This window comes from Pomacea canaliculata, linkage group LG7 (genome assembly GCF_003073045.1).
Source record: "Pomacea canaliculata isolate SZHN2017 linkage group LG7, ASM307304v1, whole genome shotgun sequence".
Lineage (NCBI taxonomy): Eukaryota > Metazoa > Mollusca > Gastropoda > Architaenioglossa > Ampullariidae > Pomacea > Pomacea canaliculata.
In genome coordinates this window covers 16,772,243-16,796,140 of record NC_037596.1, presented here as the reverse complement: position 1 = coordinate 16,796,140, position 23,898 = coordinate 16,772,243, and the positions used below count along the sequence as shown (strand labels likewise).

The window sequence follows — 23,898 nt, the reverse complement described above, 5'->3', positions numbered from 1 at the left end:
TCTTGTTTTCAGGCTACAAATAGAAAGCATCGAAATCCGTAAACTCATTGAAATTGTCAGCAGAAAGAATGGTTTGAGTGAAGCACCTGAATCCGGACAGACCATATTTGATTCGTACATTGGTGTCACAATTTTTATGTGGAGGATGTGTGTTTAGATGATTTGATGAAGACGAAGTATGTAAAAAAATATAGGTTATGTGATTGGTCTGTAATCAGTGGAATAAATAAAACTGTTCCTTAATAAACATGTGCAGGACTTCAAAACTTGCGCTAGCTCTTTCTTTAATGACCAAAGAAAAACATCTTGTTTAATTACATATCTATATTTTCAGTACTCGGCTATTCGTGGGTTATGTGTTATGATGCTTTTAAGTCATTGGTCTTGTGAAGAATAAATGTTTAGGGATCTGTCTTGGATACCAAGACCGAAATAATAAACTTGAACAATACAATGTTGGTTGAACGGATTGGTCTAACAAAATTTAACATAGAATTTACTGATAATAAGGTAGTCACGCACATTTCACAGGTGCACAGCAGTGACACTTCATCCCCAGACACTTCATCCCCAGACACCATCCCCGCAGAACAACATATCAGAGCTTATATGAACTTTAACTAATGTTGTATGTTCAAATGACGTTGAAGTTAATCATGATTTGAATTTGTTAGTGTAGGGATTAAGTGTCTGGGATGAAGTGTCGTGAAGGGGATTAAATGCTCGCACCTCATGCATTTATGAGAATATAGGCTTGTCATACGAAACACAGCACACAGTTGGTTGTGTTCCTAATTCAAACATGACATGACACGCAATAAATCTGACAACAAATAGGTTTTTTTACAATTTTTTTACTATTCTGAAATTGAGTAAACTCCTTAAAACTACTGATAATAAAAAAAGCAGAACGTAGAGCTAAAAAGAAGTAATAACATAATAATAAGTAATAAAAGTAATAAAATAACAGTTAAGTAAAACAGAATTTATAAAATCTGTAGCATATTTTTTTTGAAAAAGGAACAAATATTAATGTTTTACATAACATTAGAAATACATTGATTAATATGAGTAATATCAAAATGTTACTGTAATATCAAAAAACTGAATTGTAATGATTGTTAATTATAATTTGCATGCGTGCTAAGTGCCCGTTGAAAGGAAAAAAATACAGGTTATGATACAAAATTTCGGACATATGAATGTGCACGCTAAAACTATATACACAAAACTGTGCGACAAGGTAAACTTTTCAAGGTAAACGACCTACAAGTTAAATGGAGAAAATCAAAATACTCTGATGTATGTGATACTCTGTTGTTATGCTCATTCACACTGTTAAAAAAGCAGGATTAGCAAATGTCATTCAATGAGTAACAGAAAATAAGCTCCTTCAATGTCATGTCTTTCACTGCAAAATCATGTCACAAAAACACAGCATAATAACCTGGATACAAAGCAAAAATGTAGTAACTCTAGGGTTGCGTAAACATTGTAAAAGTTAAGAAAAACAAACTAGAAAGCTACCCTAAACGATCAAAAAAACTATAAAAATTCTAAATGCTAAGCTAGTTATATACAGCAATCTATTCTAAACTCTAAACGGGTATTTTTTTAAAAAGAAGTTATTATACAAATAAAAGGGGAGATATAATCTTCATTTAGCAATTGCTACTCACAAACATATAAGACAAGTAAACTATTAGGTTTTATTAAGTGAATTTACTGTAGATAATGAGCAATATAGTTTTTGCAAAAGTTCTTTATAGATGATATGTAATAAAATTGATAATTGTCAGTAAAATATGGATAGCATGCATAAATCATATATATATAAAATGATCGCTTGAGGGTGTATACAAATCTTCGTCTTTAACTGTTCCAAATCTCTTTAATTTGATCGCCGGGTTCATCTTCCTTGTGACTCACGCGCTGTTCAAGTCCCTCAATGGCCTTTCGTGATTCAAGCTAGAAAGTCCATGTTTCAAAGTAGTCGGCTTCATCGTTGTATGTGGAGTCGTCTTTGGAATCGAACTAGCATAATGAGCAAATCAAAGAATGTATTAAAAATCGCAGTATTTATTACCGAGAATTTCCAGTTACTATCAATTGGTATCAATTAGCGATGGAATAGTAAAGTGTTGTGTACATATTTTATTTTTATTTACTTTACTATTACACTGCGTTTATAGATTTTCACATTTCTGACAATGTTTTTCCAATCAAAATATATTTTAAAGCTTTTCTACAGTGACTACCCATCCGTTCTAGCATTCAGTACAAACTGTCCGTGCTGTGTTTTGATTTCTTTGCTGACACCTGCTCTGATTATTTATCTAAACTGCTCTTCCCTTACATCCAAGATAGACAACTTCACTCCTCGTCTGATTATCGTCTCCTAACTGCTCATGTCACCTGAACAATAGCATATGGCCACAAGAGTTTTAGTTATTGTGCAGAAAAACAAAGAAACTTTCTTCCTTTCCATATCCGCCACCTTCCCGCTATTGAATCCTTTAAACGTGCACCCCAAACACACATTATTCCTAACACCAGTTTCCACATTCCTAGCCCTTTTTCACATCCTTCCTCCCTTTTCTGCTTATATCTACTTCCTTACTAGTCCTCCTTTTTGCAAAATAAGGATATTCTCAGTCCTTGTTATTTGGTTCCTTTTAGCATTTTCTGTATTTGTCTTTTATTCGTCATCAGTACTGTTTTTTATCCTCCCGCTGTTCAGATGTTGTTTGCTTATTCTTACGTCCTTCATGTGTTTATTTTATTATTATTATTATTACCTCTTTAAATCTAGAAAAATATTAATTTAGTCTTATCTGAAGTATTACTAAAAATTTCGTGTTATTTTAGCTAAGATAAATAACAAAATAGAGGAAATAAGTCCACCTCATTGCTTTTTATTGTTACCTGTCAACAAAAGAAGAGTGCATTGCTAGCCTTTTTACACATGTTGATTTTGTTTGGTCCGATGGATGTTTTCGCTTGGAAGTCTCCGTTCTCCTGTTTGAATATTCACTGTTTTCGGATGATGTGGGCGACTTGTCACGCTTGTGGGAAGGTCCAGTGATGTCTTCAGTCGTCTGAGTGGACGTGGTCTTCGGGGCAGCGTAAGAAATTCTACAGAAAAAGCCATAATTTACATATTCGGCTTCACATCTAATTTAAATGAATATAATTCTTTTGTTTTCATCGATATTGCAATGAAATGAAACTAAAAGCAGTGGGATTTCTTGGTCAAGCCCATTACAGTTTGCATAAAAAAGAAACAGATCAACTAATAAAGCAATTCTTATTCTTATCAACAATGCAATCATATTACTAATTAAATTTAGACATTACTGGCTCCATTGTCAGCATTTTCTTGAGTGTCTTCTCCTTTAAAAAAATTCAGCCCAGCTTCAGTGTATTAAAGTTCATGCACTTGGTGTACATATTCGTAAAAAAAGAGTCATAAAGGCTGTCAGATTTCTGTCAACAAGTCTTAGAATATCTCTTAGAGGGGTGTTCTAAGCTCACATTTTATGGTAGTTTTCCAGGAACGTTGTGGTTATTTAGTTTTCTTCATACAGAAAGGAGTGAAGGGAACTTACTACTAATTTTTTAGAAAAAAATGCATGCCATGAAGAATCAATTTATGTAAAATCATAAAACGTTAGAAACACTTACCCTGATGCATCGCTAGGCGCTTTGCTTGACTGAAAAACAGTTGTTAAAAAAAAAACGGTTAGGTTCTAAGATGTATCATCTTTCTCTTTCTAATGTGTTTTCTCTCACTTTCTTTCTTTCAACACATTTGCACAGCCTTTATAAAATGATATGATTGTGTTTTTTTCTTGAAATAAGCTGGTTTAATATTTTATCGGTTAATTGAGCACTTATAGATACAGTCTATGAGAGTTAAAAAGTGAGCATTAATTTTAATGAACTGACCTCTAACACTGGCAGATTGACAGTGTGAAGATCGAAGGAAGCCTTTTCATTAACGGCGTTGTCTATTTCTTTTGTGACCCCACTCGAAATATTGATCTTCACAGACTTGCAGACATCTTGTTGCTCCGTCTGACCGCCGTAAACAATGATTTCGTCTTCGTACAAGCACGCACCAAACTTACGGCGAGCAGGGATTTGTGCTATTTTTATAAAGACAAACAGTTGGCTGTAACAAGATATTTGATGACCAATTACCAAAACAAATTCTTGATTTTTAAAAATGAAATATAGTAACTGTTATTTTATTACATAATCAATACAACAATCAAATTGAAAATATTGTGATAATTTCAAAAGGAAAACGACGATTGTAGTATGCTGAACTTCTTTTACATTTCTTCATCTGCGTCTGAGCCTCAATATATTAGTTTTAGTTTGTTGTAAAGAGGAGATAGCGAGGTAAACAAGACATTGACAGACCTTTTTCAAGGGTTGATCCTTCTTCCTAGCGTACTCTAGTTCTCGTTTGTCCGCCAAGTAGAAGTCTTCCCACATTCGTAACACCTCTCCTGTAGGCAGTACGAGGTAAATGATACCCCCGTTGCTGAAGGCCCGTAGCCCGTATGTCGGAAAGGGAAATTTTCCAGCTATGTATGCGATGCCTGTATGTGTGTCCACGCACTGAACCAAGGCTGTCGGTTTTTTATCAGCTTTTTTGCCGCCAAACACGTAAATCCTATGTCCCAAAACGGCTGATGAAGCATCTGCGACATTAACTGGTAAATTGCAAACATCATTCCATTTTCGGTCTCCAATGCTGTATTTCAAAATTGAACATTGTATGTCATTGCCACATTGTCGAACATTGTCACGTCCCCCAAGAACATAAATGTTTGAATTCACAGCCGACATGGAGTGTTTTCGTCTCCTTTTGCCATCAGGCAGATCAGGGAGGACTTCCCACTGATTGTTATCTGGTTTGTACACAATAAAGTGCTTGTCACCACTCAGGTATACCTCGTTACGCCACATGCAGCTTGCGATGTATTTACCTGTCGTAATAGATGGAGATCTCAGGTTGTGGAATTCCAGGCGGTCGTCTTGCAATCCGAACGAATATACCCGCCCTGTTTGGCCCTCGACAACTAAGCCACGAGCCTGTATCTTTAAGTCCGGTTTGGTCAGCTTGAAGGATTGTCTTTTCAGAATCTGTCTTTGAATATTTATGTCCTTTTCCAAGATACCTTCTACGTGATATGTGTTTCCTTCACTTGCGTATTCTGCATGTAAACAAATTACCTTTAAAAATCATGTAAGCTTGTTCGAGAGGTAAATCGTAAACATATATATATATACGCACAAGTGTATGTGTATGCTTTTGTTGCCAAGTATGGAAATAAATTAATTTTTCTTTGATCAATTATTTCTTTTTTAACATTTGTCCAATGATATATATATATTTCTAGGAATTTGAGTATGTTACGCAAAATATATACAGTTTAAGTTTAGTTGTGACATTGTTTCATCTTGCTTATTGCTGTTGCTTAAGAGCAATTATTTAAGTAACTATCTTTCCTCATCAACATTAAGCATTTTTTTAAATTATGCAGCCAATTAAATGCCTTAAAACGTGTTCACTAAGCATTGACTGATTGTAATTTTTACAAAAGGACTGAGACAAATTATTCAACACTTGAAATGAAAACCACAGTGTTCAAGATACATAGTAATTTAATTTTGAAAGTTTGACTAGAATCTCTGTTTTCCTTTTGGTGTTTTTTTTCTAAGATTTGTTACCATTTTGGTCACTAAATACTTTGTAAAAAAACTTGTCAATAATACTGAAACCTGCAGTATGAAAGTGTTTGTATACCAACTCACCAAATAAGATGTCACTGAAATGATGGCTGGTCCCAGTCAGCCGAGAAACATATGTCGGATTCATTAAAGGGAAGGAAAGGAAGGGTAGGAACTCTACCAGATGTTTTTTTCTTACTTTTTCATCCTGCTTAACCCAGGAAAGGATTTTGTTACATATCCTCTCCATGCTCATGTTAGGCTTCTGGCAAAGGAGTATCAAAAGTAAGGACTTAGGCAGAGCCAGCCACTCATCTTCCCGAATATTTTCAATATTGTCAAGAGTCATCTTCATTGCTTTGTCAGAGAGAATCCGTAGTCTGTATTTTTCTGCAGACTTCCAGACTTGTACACTATCTTCAGGCAGCATATTTTTCAGTAGAAAATTTTCACAAAGCTTCGCGAGAAAGTCGATCTTCAGACAACCCGCAATTTTCAGAAATCCTTCGCTGTTTTTTGGGAAATCAAACAATGTCCTTTGTAAAGGATTTTTAGAAGAAGTTCAAACTGTTTTGGAGACACATCCTCATCTTTGACATGGATTACCCGCTTTTTGGGCAAATTTGTTGTTTAACATATTGTGAAGCGGACGCCAGGACAAGACGATGGCAGTGGAATTTTTTTCCTTGAACGATCACGCATAGGTCGCAAAACTCTTTATTCTTATATAACTGACGGATGCCGCTGACAATCTGGCGACTGGCTGCTTTTTCAACATCTTTGTAACCCATGGTGCTTTACACCAGACACCAATCTAAGAAAATTTACACTGGCTTGAAACTGAAACGAAACATTATTAATTCATAAAGCACAAATAGTCATTAAATACATAATATTATTTGCCTTTGATATATTTTTTGTCATTCATTTCACATAGTACGTTAAAAATGGACTAAAACATAGCATGATTATTTAAAAAATTGTGACTATATACATGTGTGTATATTATACTTATTTTATCCCATGTGCAATCAACCGCCATATTATATGTAACACATTGTTATGTATATTTCATTAATGTCTCTAAGATGTTCGTAAATGCATATCTCATGTGTCTAAAAAGAAAAAAACTAGTGTCTACCTACATGCTGAAATAACACTTGGCAATTTAAATAATAATTATATTATCTATTCATCCCAAAAGCCTTCTGTTGGTATTTGAGCAGAATGTACCAGATTATGAAGTTACATGAATAATAAACAATAGGTATCTCTAAATAACCCAATGACGTCTACATTTTAAGGTTATATATTCAGTGGTGTTTAAAGAACTTCTGATGAAATATTAAATGTTGTAAACGAAAGTGTAAAAAGTAGAAAGAAAGCATTTATCTGGTTGGGAATAATGACCGGGCGCAAAAGACCGCGCACAGATAAGCATTTCTAGTCAGACTGAACTTCCCCAAAATGTAGACTAGTAGTGTGTATGAGAGAAAGGGAAAAAAGAGAAAATTTAAGGTGGACTCCAGGTCTTTAGATCCTTGAGAAGTGAGTGAGGTGTTAAAAACCGCGTTTTTTTCCTTACTTTTCCCAACCTCTATAGCCGGTTGAGGTAAATTAATTTTGGGTATCAAGCCTTGCGTGTTCGAGTTTCTGAACGATTCAGACAATGAGCGACCTATTATATTCTACAAATTGTTATGTCTATTTGACTAATCTATCATTGTGCCTAAAATACAAGTAAATTTGTCTGTCTACTGTTTAGGACGCTTGACGTTTTCTAATCACCCTATATCTTTATTGAAATATTCTTTTGGAATTGAATATGCACTCTGGCGGGTATTTGAGCATAACTCGACACTTCAGAAATAATCGTACCTGGAGATGTATAATTCACTCAAATACATTCTACATTTTATAATTACTTATGCAATATATTAATAATAATTTCTGCCCAAACATTAGTTATTCTGTAACATAAATGGTAGAAAGAAAGCATTTACCTGGATGTGCACAACGACCGGGATCAAAAGACCGCGCGCGGGTAAGCAATTCAAATCAAACTGAATTTTCCGGAAAAGTAGACTAATAGCTAACCAATACCTGTCTGAAGCTACAGAGCTAAAAGTTGACACAGGTGAGAGTTACGGGCTTAAGCCAGTTTGGAACAAAAATCCAGTAGTGTGAGTGATTCGGCTTTTGTATGGCGGTGAACTATTTTATATGTTTGAAGATAGTTCATTCACGTACACAAGCTTGCACGGTGTGAAGACTAACCTCGTCTTAATATTACAAAAATGTTGACTTGATTATTTGCAGTCGTCTAGCTAAGAGGTTCAAATAAACGGTGATCATCTGAACAAAATAATTCCGCGTGTAGGAACACTTTTAAGACATATATATATTCAAAGCTAACTTTTCGTACCATGTGATATGAAGACGAGGGCTTTAACCCTGATAAAACTCCACCGAATTCTATTTAGCTCAGTATTTGTAGCCAAGTTTTATTACCTTTTTGTTAAATATACAATTAGCTGTATCATTATCTTACCGCCGAAGCAGTCAAACCTCGACTCTCTGCTTGTGTGTTGTCAAGGATTGAGTGATGTCATTATATTTTAGCTTATCTTTATAAGTTTTTTTCTAGACAGACTTAACAATCAGTAATAATGTTGCTTATCTGCTGATGAGAAAATGTAATGTGAGGTAACATCAGAATGAATCAAGGGTTTCCCTTTTCTTTACTTATTCACTTATACACAGCACGGTGTGCTTTACAGACTGTTCATTGTCAGATGACAGGAATGCTGATAGTATAGCCTGTTAGAACCCTTCATATAACATGTAAAATGAATTAACAATAGGCCATCATCCCAAAATAAGGGATTTTATTGAACTTTACTGTATTCTTCAGACAACAACAAACTTTAATGTTGAGTAGTCATTATTTCTATAAAAACCAAAAATTTTGTCAAATTACTAAACCTAATTGTAATTATAAGCATTCGAAAAATAATTCCAATATTGGATATTGTGTATCGTGCAATTGTAAACTGCCGGATGTATAACATTAATTGTAATACAGCCACACAAACACGCTGAACAGTCGACTCAAGGATCCTGGACACAAATTATCAAGACAGAATTTTAGTTTATTTAAAGAAAAGAGTACAAGCAGCATGCTACAAAAAATCACTCGACATAAAGAAGTATAAACTGTGTCTATATTGTAAAGCGTAGGGTATCGGAGATGATACTTGCGCTGATTAAATAATGATTACATGTGGCAAGCGTGGGTATTACTTGTTCTGTTAGAGTGCAAGAATGTAATAATATTGGTAATGAATTCCTGTGAATATATATACACTATAAAGTAAATAAGTACACTGTATATAGGAAAAAGGAATGTTGGCAAACAAAGCAAGCTGGTGCACATTATCATATTACACTTTTCTGGGTGCTCATGCAGACGACAAAATTCAGCTGTCCAGAAAGAAAACTAATGCTGGGTTGGATGCTTCTGCTGCTGGTGGTGTAATGTCTTGGTGAGAAGTGATGATGTGATTACTTGTGGGGAGAGCGGTGACATGTATGTGCGACCATGCCTATGCTACAATAACACTTCTCTGCCTTCTCCAAAGAACAAAAACGGCTGACCAACACATTACATGTTGTTAATGCTGATAATGAATGTGTCCATCGGCTAGCGATCCGGATCAAGAAGACTGCTGCGTCACTGTCTCTTATTTTGGTTCTTTCTAACACGACTGTCTGAACTATGAGGTTGTTGTAGCAGGGATCTGCTGTTGAAACTCAAGTGACAAAATCCCAAACTGATGTGTGTGTGGACACGAATGCGAAGGAACACGTTGATTGAAGATAGTTGAACCGATGGTTGTTGATACTCGCAGACCATTTAGGATGTTTACAGATGATCGTGGATCACTAGGCAGATCGCTGAATAGACAGCTGGATAAATCACTGGACAGATCGATGGCCTCTTCTGCGAGACAAAAACTTGCAGTAAATTGTAAGTAACAAATAGACAGTAACACGAACAGTTACTCTTCACTTAGGGACTTATAACTTCTGATGACAAAGAAAATTATTTATCTGGTCTCTACAGTCAACTTTTAACCGTTATATGGGATACTACCGTTACTGAAGGTTAACTGCTAGAGTCACTGCTCGTGCTTTGCCGAGAAGCTTCGTCTTCACCGCTGTCCACCGGTTCAGCCCAACGGTAAACATCCGAGTCAATCAAGTCATCATCAATAGTCAGCAACATCTGCACAAACAAAACTACTCCATATTACAAAATTTCATTTTTGAAATAATTTGAATTTAAACATATTATGTTTCTTAAATTGGGTGACTGACCTTGACTACAAAACCTCCTTGAAACAAATCAATTATCAAGTTTGTCGTTTTTTGATACCTAGCATCATGGAGAACAGTTGTATTTCCCATTAATATTATTTTTACATTTAGCTCTCAGTAGGGTAAGCTGCTATATGCAGAATGATATAAAAATAAATCAAATAAATGACATATCACTGGTCAGACATATTTACAAACGCTGCAGAATCTGTATCAAATGTGATTCCAAAAATCGTTATCCCTATTCTCATTCTTCTCACCAGTAAAGAAAGGAAGAGGGCAATAGCAGACAGGAAATGCCAGACATCATGAAAATCAAAGAAACCCAGAAACGCACATGGCTCGTTCTTCTCCGAGAAGTTTCTGGTGATCCTGAAATTATAAGTACACCTTTGTAACCTTTGTGCAGGGTATTGTGTTAAAACTAAGAGAGCAAGAACAGCTAGGAAGTGTAAGCAGCACAACAAATTCTCTAAAAACACTAGCTATTTTCTCAAGAGCATGCCATTTAATGGCTACCAGAAGTGTCTGTCAGAAGTCAGAACTAAGAACTGAAGTCAAAACTGAAGCTACGGTTGAAAAATATTTATAAATATTGAGAGTGGGGGATGGGATTGTGCGTGGGTGTGGGTTTTGTGTGTTTTTGTGTGTGTATGGGTGTGGATGTTTAAGGAGGCGTGCGTGGTGTGGTGTATGTCTGTGCGTAAGGCCTGTTTACCAGATCTGGGTTGTAAATGTGTAATGCTGGCCTACAGAAATTTAGGAGTAGTTTATTTCAACCAGTTATGTCTCTGCTTCTAAGGTGTATCTCCCTATACAGGAATGAAATCGTATCATTAAAATTTTATAACCAGACGATGCACTTATCAAGACGATTTCCGGCTTTGAAATATTAAAATGTTGCCAGTCTAGCTTTCGATAGTACTGCACTTAGAGGAAGGCATTCTCTTTGAATACTCCCCAGTGAGTTTTAATATTTTTTCCCGTTTTAGCTATAAAAAGTTATATGATTTATTTAATTGAACGGCAGTTCTATAGTTCTATGCAGTTTATTTTATTGCTTATCTCTGGAAATAATTATATCGTATATCTATGAAATGCAATTTCTATTACATAATGTATTCTGTATTTATATCAATCGTAAGTATAACTATAGAATACATTCTATAATTAAGGAGAGACCAATTGTTAAGAATAAATATGATATTGAGAAACTGCGATCAATTTTGTATAAGAAAAACAGCCATTGAGTGAACTGAATTTTTTTAGAATTTTATTCAAAATTTAAAGCTAAATTATATTGATAACGCATATGCAGCTCGGTGGGGTTAAATGTCAACCATTAAATCTCGGTTGAATATGTAATATTAATTTTTTAATTAATGCTTTCTTTTATTGAAATTTCCCCTGTGTCTATTTAAAGACTACTATCCTGAAACAAATTATATAATGAAATATAATCCATACTACAATCCAAACCTTTACCTCTGACCTGTATTCTCAGTCAAAAGTGGGGTCAGCTGGAGTGCTGTCTAGTAAAAAGGGAAGAAATAAATGTCATCTCTAATGAACCAGAAAAGATAAAGGCTTTATGAGCGAAAAAAATAGCCTCAAAAGATAAAAAGGCCACTGCTGAGATCCCCCTGTCAACCAGCATGGTCTGAATCCTATCTACAAGAAAATATTGAAATCATGTGAGGAAAGAGCACAATCTACGATGTTCCCTAATAGTAAAGCGACTGAGCAAGGTTTTCTGTTTTATCATGTCGAAGTTGCCGATGATTCTAGCAAGGACACTCGTACTTCATCAAGTGAATTCCTAACATTATTAATTACTTCCACAGGGTGGTTTGTGTGCTAAGATTGAAAAATGCGATAATTAAGATTTTTTTAAAGCTAACAGTTGTTATAAAACAATTTTCTTTAACGTTGAAGAAAAGCTACAATTTCAAAACTTGAAGGTAATTATTCAAGACGCTCACCAGATTGTTTAGAAGGGTTTGAATAAAGTAAGAAACACCTCTGATGTAAAACTTTGATGATTTGAGTCAAGGATAGGAGAACAATATTAATATTGTCACTAAAATGCTTTTGGTGGCTTCTTATCTGGATTTTCGTGTTACTAATATGTAACAATATACCAGAATATTACGGAGTACTAGAAACATAAAAGTACAGGTAACTTTCGTGGACAAAGTCATGCGCATAAATGGCTGGCCTGCCATGGAGCTCTGATGAAACAGCTTCAGAAAGGAAGATAATAAAGCCTATGTAAGCTCTAGTTTGTTTTCAAGAAAAAAGGTAACTCGTCCAAAATATCAAATAAGTCTCACCACTTGTTCTGTCACTAATACTAACGGAACTCACTAGTGTATGACAATGAGATTTACTCTTAGAGTTTGCAGTAAGGCTATAAATCTTACTGCACCCCTTCTAAAAGTCATCCTGACTACAAGTCTCAGGACTGCTTGCAAGCAACTATTATGGAACTTTTTCAAGAGTTATATACAAATGAGCTTTTTGTTTTATAATTACCACACAGAGGGTAGTGACGATGGGAGGTCTTGTGTTAACAGATTCTTTTTTAAATTTCAAGCTTTATGGACGGTTATTTTTCAACGTATTCGATCTAAGCTACATGACCAAGTATATGCAAACAGTAGTATTGACATTGAGAATTTTGCTATGAGCTGGCCTGGCTTTAGATGTTGGCCGTGAAAGGGTTATTAAGAGAGGCTAACCACTAGTCTCGGCATACCGCCATCAGTCCAGGGCATATTAGTGCTTTAACCTACAAACCACCATTCCCTGAGAAACTCGTACAAAGTGCTCGACAGTTACTGAACTGTGTCATACTAATAATGCACAAAATGATCGAGTATCTACCACTGTAAGCTATTACTACAGGATTCTAAGCATAATCATACCTTATAAATATCTTACAAACAAGAAAAAGCATTAAACTGTTGATTTCTTACCTTCCACGAAGACTGGCTGCGAAAGAAACAGTAGCCGGCACCGGCCCATGTGAAAATTGCAAGTGCGAAAATTACGAGCGACACTTTGATCCTCGCGTGTTTCTTGCACTTATGACAGACCAAAGAAAGTCACAACACATGAGCATTACGTGTGAATTCTGACACACACTGACAGACACTCAGATGTTCCAACAACCTTTTTTTTAGAATAAAGCATAATCGTTAATTTTAAAGAATAATAACACGAGCTATTTCTTTGTTTAAGACATAAATGGAAAGGCGGTGACAACAAAAAGCAATTGTGCACAACTCAATACGGCCATAACTAATGTCATATTGAAACTGTTTAAAAACAAATACAAACCTTCATTCTTATGTAAAACAAAAGATAGCAGCCAAAGTTCAGAAGAAGGACGATAAGTACCAATGTCCCAAAGTCAATCTTACAGACAGTAAAACCTATAATTGGACTAAAAAACAAAACAAAAATAATTAGTATGTAACCACAATATCTCACATATTGATAATCATAATCAAATAATTAGTATAACCTACAATGAATTAGGATGCATATTATATGCAATATGTAGAAGAGAATAAAGTGTCATACGTGGATACAAAGAATACTATTTCTTTCTCCAGCAAAGATCTCAGAAGAGTAAATCACTTCAAAAACCTAAGGAAGCTTTGACCTCAGCGACTTGTACACTGCACTAAACAACAATGCAAGGAAAAGCTTTGACATGCCTTCGAAAATCGCTCTACACGAAAATAATGACTTGTCTCCAGCATTCAGATATGCGGTCGCATTAAAGCTTCCCTTGTTCAAACATGGGCTAATAATTGATGATGTTTAATATATTCACTCATGACCTAGAACCTCAAGTGATTGCAGGTGAAACTGTGCTGAGAAAGCCGTAATTTTTTTTTATCTCTTTGCCTGCTATAAAACAATACGAAGATGTATTTAATTAACGATAATTGATATTACACATTCCATTCTCTTTTCCTTTATACTGAGAAATTCGTTTTTCTTTCTTTCAACTTAAATAATTTCCTCTTCATTCACCCTTCCTCTGTCTTCAAACTGTGTAATTAATTTTTCTCATTTTTTTTCCTTTTCCTTATTTTTGTCACGTGCATAAATCATTGTTTTTTCTGATTCCCTCGGTACTAGGAATAATCGGTACTCAACCAGCCTTCCAGAAAGAAGTGTGATAAAGGTACCACTACTTTGTTATGTTACAAGGAGTACACAAACATGGCGTCCCTGAGCTGTGTTTTAGACGCAGCTGTAGGTAGCTAATTCATTTCTACTAAATTTTGATGTGCAATAATTCAAAACATCGTTATTTATAATTTACCCAGCCTGAAAGAGACGCGGGAAGGTCTTGGATCCCCTTAGAGAAGTGAGGCCAACAGGCGGGAGACGAGTAATGCGATCCTAAATTGACGAAAGTTAAGACAGGGTGTATGTGACCTCCGGGCCGTGATAATGACCTGTACGTGTAGCTTTTTCTCCGACAGCCCACTGCAGCACTCGACTTCGAATGTCAGTCAAAACCTGATCATGTCGCAACTCCTCCCCTCCTATTTCCCCCCCCCCCCCGGTGTAGCTGCGACAAGTCAAGGTACAGGATCACATCTGTTCAGTCTTCGCTTTGACTTGTAGTGCTTTTTGTAACCGGCCGGTCTTATTCCCTCACAAACAGTACTTCCACCAGCAACATAACTCTCTTTTTCAGGACATTGTTTTGTACACCTGCTGTAAATAGTTTAAACTAATTAACCATTTACTTTTTGCTGTAAGTAATCAAATAATCTAATCGTATCTCTCTGCCTACTAATATAGTAAGTACATACCGAAGTAGTATAGGCATGTTGTTTTCACCCCCCATTTGGGGAGCCGGTTTGGGGAGCCGTGACGTCACATCCGCCAGCTTGCCGGAGGTCGCATGGGGGTGGACATCTTGATGATGTCACATCCGTGGCGGTCATTTTGTCATACCTCCTCGTCTTGCTATTCCCCGAGTGATTGTTGCTGAGACCCCCACCCTTGTTTTTTGTTTTTTTGGGAAAATGTCTGCATTGAAAGTGGAGCCCATTTCGTCAAAGCTTTAGAAAAGTTATAAACTTTAAATAAACTTGTCACCAGTCGCCACGAGGAGGCAGTGGGGGCTTGTTTGACTGCGCAAAAGATGTGTTTGAGCACAAAGAACAAAAAACTTTATCACAGCTTTGAATGATACCACAAGTCTAAAAACGGAGCAGCCAGTCTTTCAAATATCTAACGGCACGGTAGTCACCCCATCGTCAAGACCTTTCGCTTGATGGGGTACAGATAGGACAAGGAAGTTGCGGTGGCATGATTGTTGGTAGGTAAACATAGATTTACCATCTTTGTGAAACGGTGTTGCATCCAGCGCTGGCTTGCTGTGTCTGTAAACCTGTTGAAATGGCTGTGGTCAAGTTGATTTGTGTTTGTTTAGAGCCCTTGGTGCTGAGTTTTTGCGTGTCGCGCTTAAGACAAATGTAAGTTTTGCTGCAGAGAGCCACGATGCCATCGCCTGTGTACTCTGGTTTAACAAGCCCGGTGTGCGTTTTGTCGTCGCGAGCGCGTTGGAGACAGGCAGGCAGGCAGAGGGATCCAGGGTTTGCTGGTTCGTTTTTGCTGTGACAAAGTCTTGGTGATGTTGGTCGCATGCTTGTCCCGGAACCATTGCGTGTATTTCTTGAAAAAAAATGTTGTTGCAATTCGGGACGGACGGCATTTCGAAGCGTTGTGCAGCCAAGCCATGTAGACGAATCCGTGTCATCTCGCACAGCTGAAAGTTGCTGCGTCACGTACTGTCCACGCAGTCGTAGTAAAACTGAAGCATTCTCAGTTTGGCTACTGTAGACGAAAGAGCCAATTTGCAAGGGAGGCCCCAGTTATGTTCTTTTTGGCATCTCTACCTCGTATCTAGTCTTTCCGTCATCCGTTCAGCTTCCTTGAAAGCGACTGTCGTTTTAATCAGTTTTTCACAGTCAGAGTCACCGAGTAGTAAATGTCGCAGTTCTGCCTGGCGATGTGGTGAGCGTCTTGCCGTATAAGCACTGTTGACCTAACAGTTATTTTGAACGTTTGCTCCAGAATGTTTTGACGGATCGCTGTCTCCTTGCGTCGCGGCGCTGCTGTGACCATGATCGCCCAAAAGCCTTAAACAAGGTTTGAAGTTGGTATCGAAGGTTGTATGCATGTCACCAGGTACACGGCAGTGACTATAGCCCCCAGTTTCAAGATGGAGATTTCCAACAAAGGGGTCGCTAATTAAACTTTGTTGCCGACATAGCTGCCCGAGGAGCGTTTTGGTGGATCCGTCAACAGTTTATATTTTCCGCTACGCTCGCATGAAAGACAATTCGGAGCCTGTTGACGTGAATGTTTTTGAAGATGGGCGTCATCTCGCTAAACCGCTCACGCCAAACGCCTCGGGACTTGTGAGGTCGCACTGTAGCACCAGGCCAAACAAATTCTCTCGTTCTTTCACATCGGCTAAAATGTCTTTTCGGTGTGGATATCGCTTTGGAACTTAGCGAGGGAGCTTTGCAGCGGTATAACTGTGGAGATTTGGGGGTTGGTCTTTTTTTGTCTTTCCCAATCGCACTCCCACATTTCCTGCACAGCAACACCGACGACTTTTTGTAAGTACGCGGTGATCTCGCGCGTTTTTCCCGCAAACTCGACGAGTGGCTTTTTGTTAAAACCGGCGTGATGACGCGACCCGCTGTAAACGTGAGGGAGCAGTTTTCCGTGTGTCCGTGAAGAAAGACAGCCGCCGTGAACTGATAGACGGTCTGCGTTTCCGATATGCCACCGTCGACGCGAATTTCGCCTTTCCCTAACGTGTTTTCTTTTGAATTAAATTTATGCGAATGTTGACTGTTTTTACAAAACATTACCCACTCTCAACCACTCGCGACACTATTGTCCGTAAGGTCTCTTTTTCACCCTTGAAATTATTGTCTTTTTTCCGGATAATGGGGTGTTCCGTCCATGTTTTGGCATATAGCCCAGAGATACAACGCTTGCATCAAAGCCCTCTAGCTTGCCCTTTACGGGTGATGCTGAGGTTGTTGCGTATGCATGTCTGAGATTGTTTCGTGATGCGGTAGATATGAAATGGATGGAGAGGCCGTGATGTATGTCGGCGAAGCAGCGAGTGGATGTCTTCTTGGTGCTTCAAACAGCGAAAAGATAAGGACGCGGAAGACATAGTCTTTGAAGAGAGATAGCGCAGTTAATGCCACCGGAGCCGCAATAGCGTCTTTCATCCATGTCTACACCGAGCAGTAGCGTAGAACGTGATCTGGTTGTCGAGCGCTTGCAGAAAAGACAACGTCGAGTGTTGTACCACATCAGAAAATCTCGCTATCACTCATGTGCGAGTCTCCCAGACCTTGAAGTAGGTCGTTATTGCGTGTCCCGTGTGGATTTGCTCTGTTGAGTGTCGAATAAAACGCGGCTTGGGGAGGGAATTCTCGTTCTTGTAGTGTGTCTGATCCGAGAGTGAATCGTATTCGTAGGAAGAAACTTTTTTGTTCTGTGACGTTGTAGAGCACCAAGTACTTGCGTTCAACTAAACCCGCGCGAGAAAGTTGACGACGTCTAGAAATTCAGCTGTTTTGGTCAGTCCATGCACAAAAATGCGTCTGTGACGCTTCACCACAAACTTAAAAGGGTTTTTGTGTCTCAAGTCAACCATCGTCATCGTGCGTCTTTTTCGCAAAGGACAACGAACCCGCGAACGAGGTGGTTTGATGACATTGATGTCATATTTCCCCGAGTTAAACCCGTATGACCGGTATTTGACGCAAGCGAGTAGTCGTCGAAGTGCTCTGAGGACGGCCGGGTGGAATTTGAATACTGTCAGGGGGTTGTTTTTTTGGAGTTGATCGACAGCATCTAGTTCTCGTAGAGCACGTCACTAAAACACGCTCGCATAATAAAAGATAAAGACACCGGTCCCGAGATTTTTTCTAGTATGATCGACCGGATCGACATCGATCGATCAAGTGTTTGCGAGTTCCGCCGTCGCTGACGAAGCAAACCGGCGACTCAAAATCCGGAACGTTACTGGCTACGTACGACACCGACATCGGGTGGGGAACGTGTTGTGCTGTGTATTCCGCGTCTGTTGCTGTGGTTGGGAAACTAGAGCGATCAAAATAAACTTCGAAATCAAAGGTGAGCCCTATACGGGAAAAAACAAACGACGACCGCGTATCGCCGATTACCCGTGTGCGATTGTAGAACTTTCATAGAAATCAGGAGAGGTGTACCCTGATAGACCCCGCCTTGATTACGTCTTTTACCTTATCCCTGACAGTCTTTCGTGTCGCTCCATCATCCAAATTTTTTTCCAACATGTTTTCCGCACTTGGACATTTGTAACGCGTGGTGTGTGTGCTGTCGATCGTCGATGATGTGCAATGAATGTTGCTTGTATGTAAAGACGGAGAACGTCTGTATACTTGTACGCGCTCCGCTGAGGGGACGAGAACGGCTCGAGAGAGTGACTTTCATCAAACTGAAAAACATCGACATTTACTTTAAATTTATCTTCTAAACTCGGCAGATCTAGCAAGGTCACTCCTGGAAAGTCAGAAAAAAGAAGCAGACGCGACCATTTGGTTGAAGCAGTTCTCCGCGCAGGGTCTGTAACAATGTACGTTGGCGCCACGTTTTGTAATGCAGAGGCTCTAAAAAACAAAGATTGTCACGTACGCCTGCCCGTGTTTGGTCTGTTGAAGTGTATACAGGCCTTGCGTTATTTTTATGTATTCGGGTAAAGCATCCGTCTGCACAACAACCGATAGGAAAGTCGTCGATGGGGGTTGACCATAAAAGAGGGACATGATGGCCTCCCACCGCCAACCTTACTGTCGGACGTTTCGTTTTGGCTGTGGCTCCAACGCGTCGTGTGTCTTAACTTGATTTACAAAGTCCAAAAAAATCTTGTTTGTTAGAAAACAGACGGGGCTTTTAGTGCTCTCTGTTTGTGTTGTTGCAGAGGCAATGAAAAAACGAACAACTCATTAAAGTTATTAATTTTTAACAAAAAGGAGTGGGAAAATTAATTTAAAACGCTTCTTTTGAGAATCAAAAGTATCCACGAGACGTTCTCTTCCAGAGGCCAGGAGTGGACATTGGAGTCCAAAAGAACGTAAAACACGACACTGCTGTTTCTCCGTACCGTTTGTGCGCTTTTGACTGCGCTCCAGTTTTTGCGATACACTTCTTCAAATCAGGGTAACTTGCATAAAAGCTCATCTTCTTCTATCCGACCTGCGCCTGGTTTTTTTGCTTTTAGTTAGGAGAGAGGAGGAGAGAGAGGAGGAGGACCATCAAAGCATCGAAGCTGACGAGCAATGACCTTTATCAAACCATGCGGCCAAGAATTCTCTTTGCGGCGAAAGAGGTTCGAAAACCATCAAATCGAACATGGAAAACCTTTATCTTTCGGTGTGTGCTTCATATGCCGATTTAGGTTCTTGACCGCCGTAAATTGTAAACCCGCACAAAAGAACATTCTGAATAAAAGAAAAAAAAAAAAAATCTGTGATGCATACTCGTTTAAAAAAAAAATATACCATATATATATTTTAAAAAATAAACACGTCCACTTACGATGTTCCATGGTTTGGTGTCCGAGAGAGAGATGAAGAGAGGACAACGTGTTCAATGTACGTGTTTTGCTGCTCATGATTAATAGCTCGAGTGCTCATTTAAAGGACTAAAAGATGGCTCAGCGAGTGATTGGGTATTTTGCCCAAAGGCAGCTTCACCGTGCGTTTGATTGACGGTCTAGAAGCAAGAGCTAGCGAGAAAAGTACAACAGCGGTCTGCACCAATCATCTTACAGCTCTATCCACAGTAGTGCGGCGATAAACGTGTCATCTGATGACGGAAACAGTAAAAGGAGGCCCGGAAGAAGGTGACCTTCGGGCAGCAGGGTCGTGCCAGCATCATCTGACAGCTTATCAACAAGTGATGTTCGGCGATAAACCATATCTCGCAGAGCCAAGCAAGCGTTGACCAATGTCCACTAGGCAATAAACAAGTAAGGTGACAATACAAGCAGACTGGCATATATGGCCCCAAAGAAAAAACCTACCGTAACAGACGATCTGCCCACCAGCCAGCGTAGCCATGCATGAGGCCCAATCTTACAGAGTGAAAACACGATACAAAGCGCTAGTGACTACTAGGCATGTACCACATTTCCCACCCACCCCAACTAACACTTCGGTTTTACAACACTAGCACTAAAAAAACGTGTAATTTTTTTTCCCCAAGCGTGGTATCTGTCCCGAGGACGTCTTTTTAGTGTGAGCTGCTGTGTCTATTTGATCCATATTAGCAGAAATCTGCATTTTACCCACCACCCACTTTTTTGTGATTTGCTCTCGGTATGTTTTCCCCAAAAAGAAGAGAGAGAGAGACTAGTTGTTAAGGTTTTCTTTAGCCTTCTTGTCAAAAGCTCACTGCCAAAAATAATCCTTGCATCAGATATTCAAAGTAGCTTTTCCAGCAGACACACGTGAACGTATCGCTAAATCGACTGCCAAAAAAAAAAAAAAAAAAAAAAAAAAAAAAAAAAAAAAAAGGCGGAAAGAGGAGAGGATAGCTCAAGGGTCCTCAAAATCTTACCTATTTCTTGAGTAAACCATTCGAATCTTCTTTTCACGTCTCGTTAGTTAGTAGTTGAGGGGAAAGCCCATAGGCTCTTTGTTACTTTTTTTGTGTTACCCACCCTCTTCTTCTGACCCTTAGCCGCCTCTTCTCCCGCTTGTTGCACCACGCCGAGGGAAGTGAGTTGAGGGCGACTCAAACAGAAAAACATCGCGGTCCTTTTTTCCTCTGGTGTCACTTATAATGACAGGTTTATTTCGCACGAATTGCTCCTGCGCCTCGAGAGCTTTCTCTTCGCATGGAAAAGACTTCCCCGGCCAAAAAATATGCATGTTCCATTGCCTAAGATGTTTCTAGATACAAAGTCAAACACCCTCCTCAAATCTTTCATGTCACGGGTGCTGTGCTGGAGATTCGATAATCACCCGTTGCAATGTTTCATGATGGTCTCGTTGACCCATACAGGACGAGCGTTTTGAGGAACTGATTCCGACATTGTTTTGCTACGGAAAATCACAGGACTAGCAAAAGCTGTAAAGTTGGTAATATACTACTGCATTCTCAGATAACTTTTTTAAGTTCTTGTTGAGGACTGGTTGCGAGTCAGGGGCGGTTTCAACGCTTCGAGAGGCGCTGGCTCCATGCGCTGCCGCTGGTTCAAGCTAATCACAGTTGGTAGTCAGCAAGGGGAATCCTACAGACGGTCCTGCAGCCATCACCTTACACTTATCACAGTGTGGCGGTGATAAACTCTTCATCTGGGACGTACAGCCGCTCTGCAGCCATCATCTTACAGCTTTCAAGTATAGCGGCCATTAAACTTTAGTCTGGGTACTACACGTGTCCCGTCTCAGCGTCATTAGCAATCTTACAGAGGTGAACTCCGCTGTGGTGTGGTCGGATGGCGAATAATGGCGTGCTTTCCTCTTTCCCTCACGCAAGTCCAACCTTTATCGATCACACTATCACACACACAACACACTACATAAAACCGTGGTAACATGGTGTTTAAGGGAAGTTATGTCTCCTTTTACCTCTTCATGAAGGTAGAGAGCAGCTCTGGAAGCAAGAAGAGATAGATAGTTTTTTGTCAGTATGGTTTTGTGACAACTTGCAAGATAAAGTTTTTGGGAGTATCGGTTGCTTTTTTTGTTTCCCCGTCGTGCTGTTTTTGGCGTCGACGGCGCCTATGAGGTTTAACTCAAGCAACATCAAAGGTTTAGCATGCTGTGTCGTCGCTGGGAGCTTCTTTACAAGGTTGCGGAGGAATAAAAGTCTTTTTGGCATGAGCTACACACACACGAAATAAGTTTTTTTTACGCACCTCTGGGTTTATCTGGAAGGACACATCATTGCTCTTTTTCTTTTCTTCGTATGCGTCGTCGTTAATCTGGGATGCGAAGCTTCTTGGGTCGTTTTCTTTAGGGAAAGATTTTCTTATCTGCTCTGTTCTCCAGGACGATAGTCGTGCCCAGCTTTTTGCTGACCTCAACAAATTCTTTGAAACTGGTCTGAGTCCATTGCCATCTTTTTGTGGCGAAACGTCGTAACGCCTCGTTGCCGTGAATGGAGCACCGTTGGTAGGTGTCGAACGTGAATATGGGTTGACGTATGCCGTTTCCACGTTCGACAAAGCCAAAGAAGACATCTTTGCCGACGGATACACGTTGAAGAAGCATCTGGTCAACAGGAAGACCATGGCGGATGTGTGGTAGAGCTGAGAACGTGCAATACTGGGGTTGTTATTTTTATAGAGCAGGAGAGGGTTGGTCGGCTGGACGTAGGTCCCCGAGAAACATTCTGTAAACGAGTGTAAGTGGCCGATCCATGTGTCGAGTACGATGGCGTGGGAAACGAGCTTAAGAATCCCTGTGGAACTTTCCCCCCGTAGGGGAATGTCGAACTTTTCAAAAACAAAATCTATGAGAGCAACAGATGCGCAATTGGCTGACTCGGGTCAAGTCGCTTTGGGCAAAAGGACGGCATCTGCGTTGGTAGACGGACTTAGGAATTGGGCTGTCTGGTGTATCTGGTTCGAAAAAGGTGGTTATGGCACCGATGACGTGAGAACGAGGAAGCCAAACTGCAAAAGTACTCGGCTTTACCAATCCGGTCAAACCAACACGGCCTACCCAGTGTTCTCCCTTTTAGAGGCTGTGGGTTCTCGGTGTTGATGCAGAACCGGCTACTGGCGGCCTGGATGAAGGTGAGTTGGCTCATTTGCTTTCAGGGTATACCGCCCCTTTAAACACTGCGTCTAGCAGGAATGGTCCGAGCCTCCAAGATATGTTCAATCTCACTGTGGTTCATCTGAATAATCTGTGCAGCACCTTGACCCACTTGCGGCAATTTCATAACATGCCTTGTGAGGTTGTACCGACGAAGAAGACAAGTCCCATGAACTAGGTTGCATCGGTGTCGCTAAATTTAAAGCCATCCGCAAAGCGCAGTACGCTTTTCTATGACGTGGGCAGAGAGTCCTCAAACTGATCTCGGTCGCACGTGGCACACACCTTGATGATGTGGAGTAGGTGCAAGTCAAACGCGTAGAGGTAAGCCACATCGCAAAGTCCCTGAATTCAAAAAGGCAAAACGTGTAGCGCGTCTCTCACGACACCACACAGCTACACAGTCTACACACAGTCACACACACACACACACGACACACACACACACACCCACACACACACATCAGTACCTGTTAACAGTAATTTGCCGATCTGCGTCTGTTTTGACCGGTAAGCCGTGGTGCTCAATCTCATGATAAGTAGGCGACTACTTGAAAGGTCTGGCGATTTATTTATTCAAAGTCGGGCCATCAGCCGGGGTTGGGTGAACGCCACATTTCATGAACGGTCCATCCTGTACAGACAAAGAAAGGAGCGAAGGTTGTTGTTTTAATATGTTTCGAACGGGTGAATGGCATATTTTCCGTTAACGCGGCCGGTGTATATGCGAGCAGATCAGAAACGCCATGATGATTAGCGCGTGGGACGACGTGAATTTGAGGAGACCAGGTTGTCTTAAAGTGTGTACTAGGTTGTCCTCTCTGCGAATATCGGTGAATGTAACAGGTCTCTAAATTGTGGCACGCAACATACGCTTGTTCATGGGGGTACT

At 39.6% G+C, this 23,898-nt stretch overlaps 1 protein-coding gene and 1 long non-coding RNA gene across 3 annotated transcripts; both read right to left on the bottom strand.

The window, feature by feature from the left end:
• Positions 1-923: 923 nt before the first annotated feature.
• LOC112569610 (kelch-like protein 24) lies at positions 924-6,351 on the bottom strand. Its single transcript, XM_025247446.1, has 6 exons — positions 5,830-6,351; positions 4,429-5,228; positions 3,949-4,174; positions 3,685-3,713; positions 2,926-3,135; positions 924-2,034 (listed from the first exon to the last, which is right to left on the bottom strand). Exons 1-3 carry the CDS (start codon positions 6,173-6,175, stop codon positions 4,127-4,129), a joined length of 1,194 nt encoding a protein of 397 aa, XP_025103231.1. The 5' UTR covers positions 6,176-6,351; the 3' UTR covers positions 924-2,034; positions 2,926-3,135; positions 3,685-3,713; positions 3,949-4,126.
• A 3,331-nt stretch (positions 6,352-9,682) lies between these two features.
• On the bottom strand, positions 9,683-13,565 carry LOC112569617. Of its 2 annotated transcripts, XR_003100470.1 has the most exons (5): positions 13,468-13,565; positions 13,104-13,211; positions 10,386-10,497; positions 9,902-10,033; positions 9,683-9,748 (listed from the first exon to the last, which is right to left on the bottom strand). It is a non-coding gene; the product is annotated as an uncharacterized LOC112569617 (long non-coding RNA). The 2 variants fall into 2 exon arrangements; XR_003100469.1 differs by lacking the exon at positions 9,683-9,748 and having other exon boundaries at positions 9,817-10,033.
• Between the last annotated feature and the right edge of the window lie 10,333 nt (positions 13,566-23,898).

What these genes read in the sequence shown, in the direction of transcription:
- LOC112569610 (XM_025247446.1), bottom strand. Translation starts at nt 6,175, where the DNA reads ATGCTGCCTGAAGATAGTGTACAAGTCTGGAAGTCTGCAGAAAAATAC. An exon ending in TTTCAGTGACATCTTATTTG is followed by an intron (nt 5,229 to 5,829) that starts GTGAGTTGGTAT and finishes GTTTACATGCAG; the next exon opens with AATACGCAAGTGAAGGAAAC. An exon ending in AGGATCAACCCTTGAAAAAG is followed by an intron (nt 4,175 to 4,428) that starts GTCTGTCAATGT and finishes ATCTTGTTACAG; the next exon opens with CCAACTGTTTGTCTTTATAA.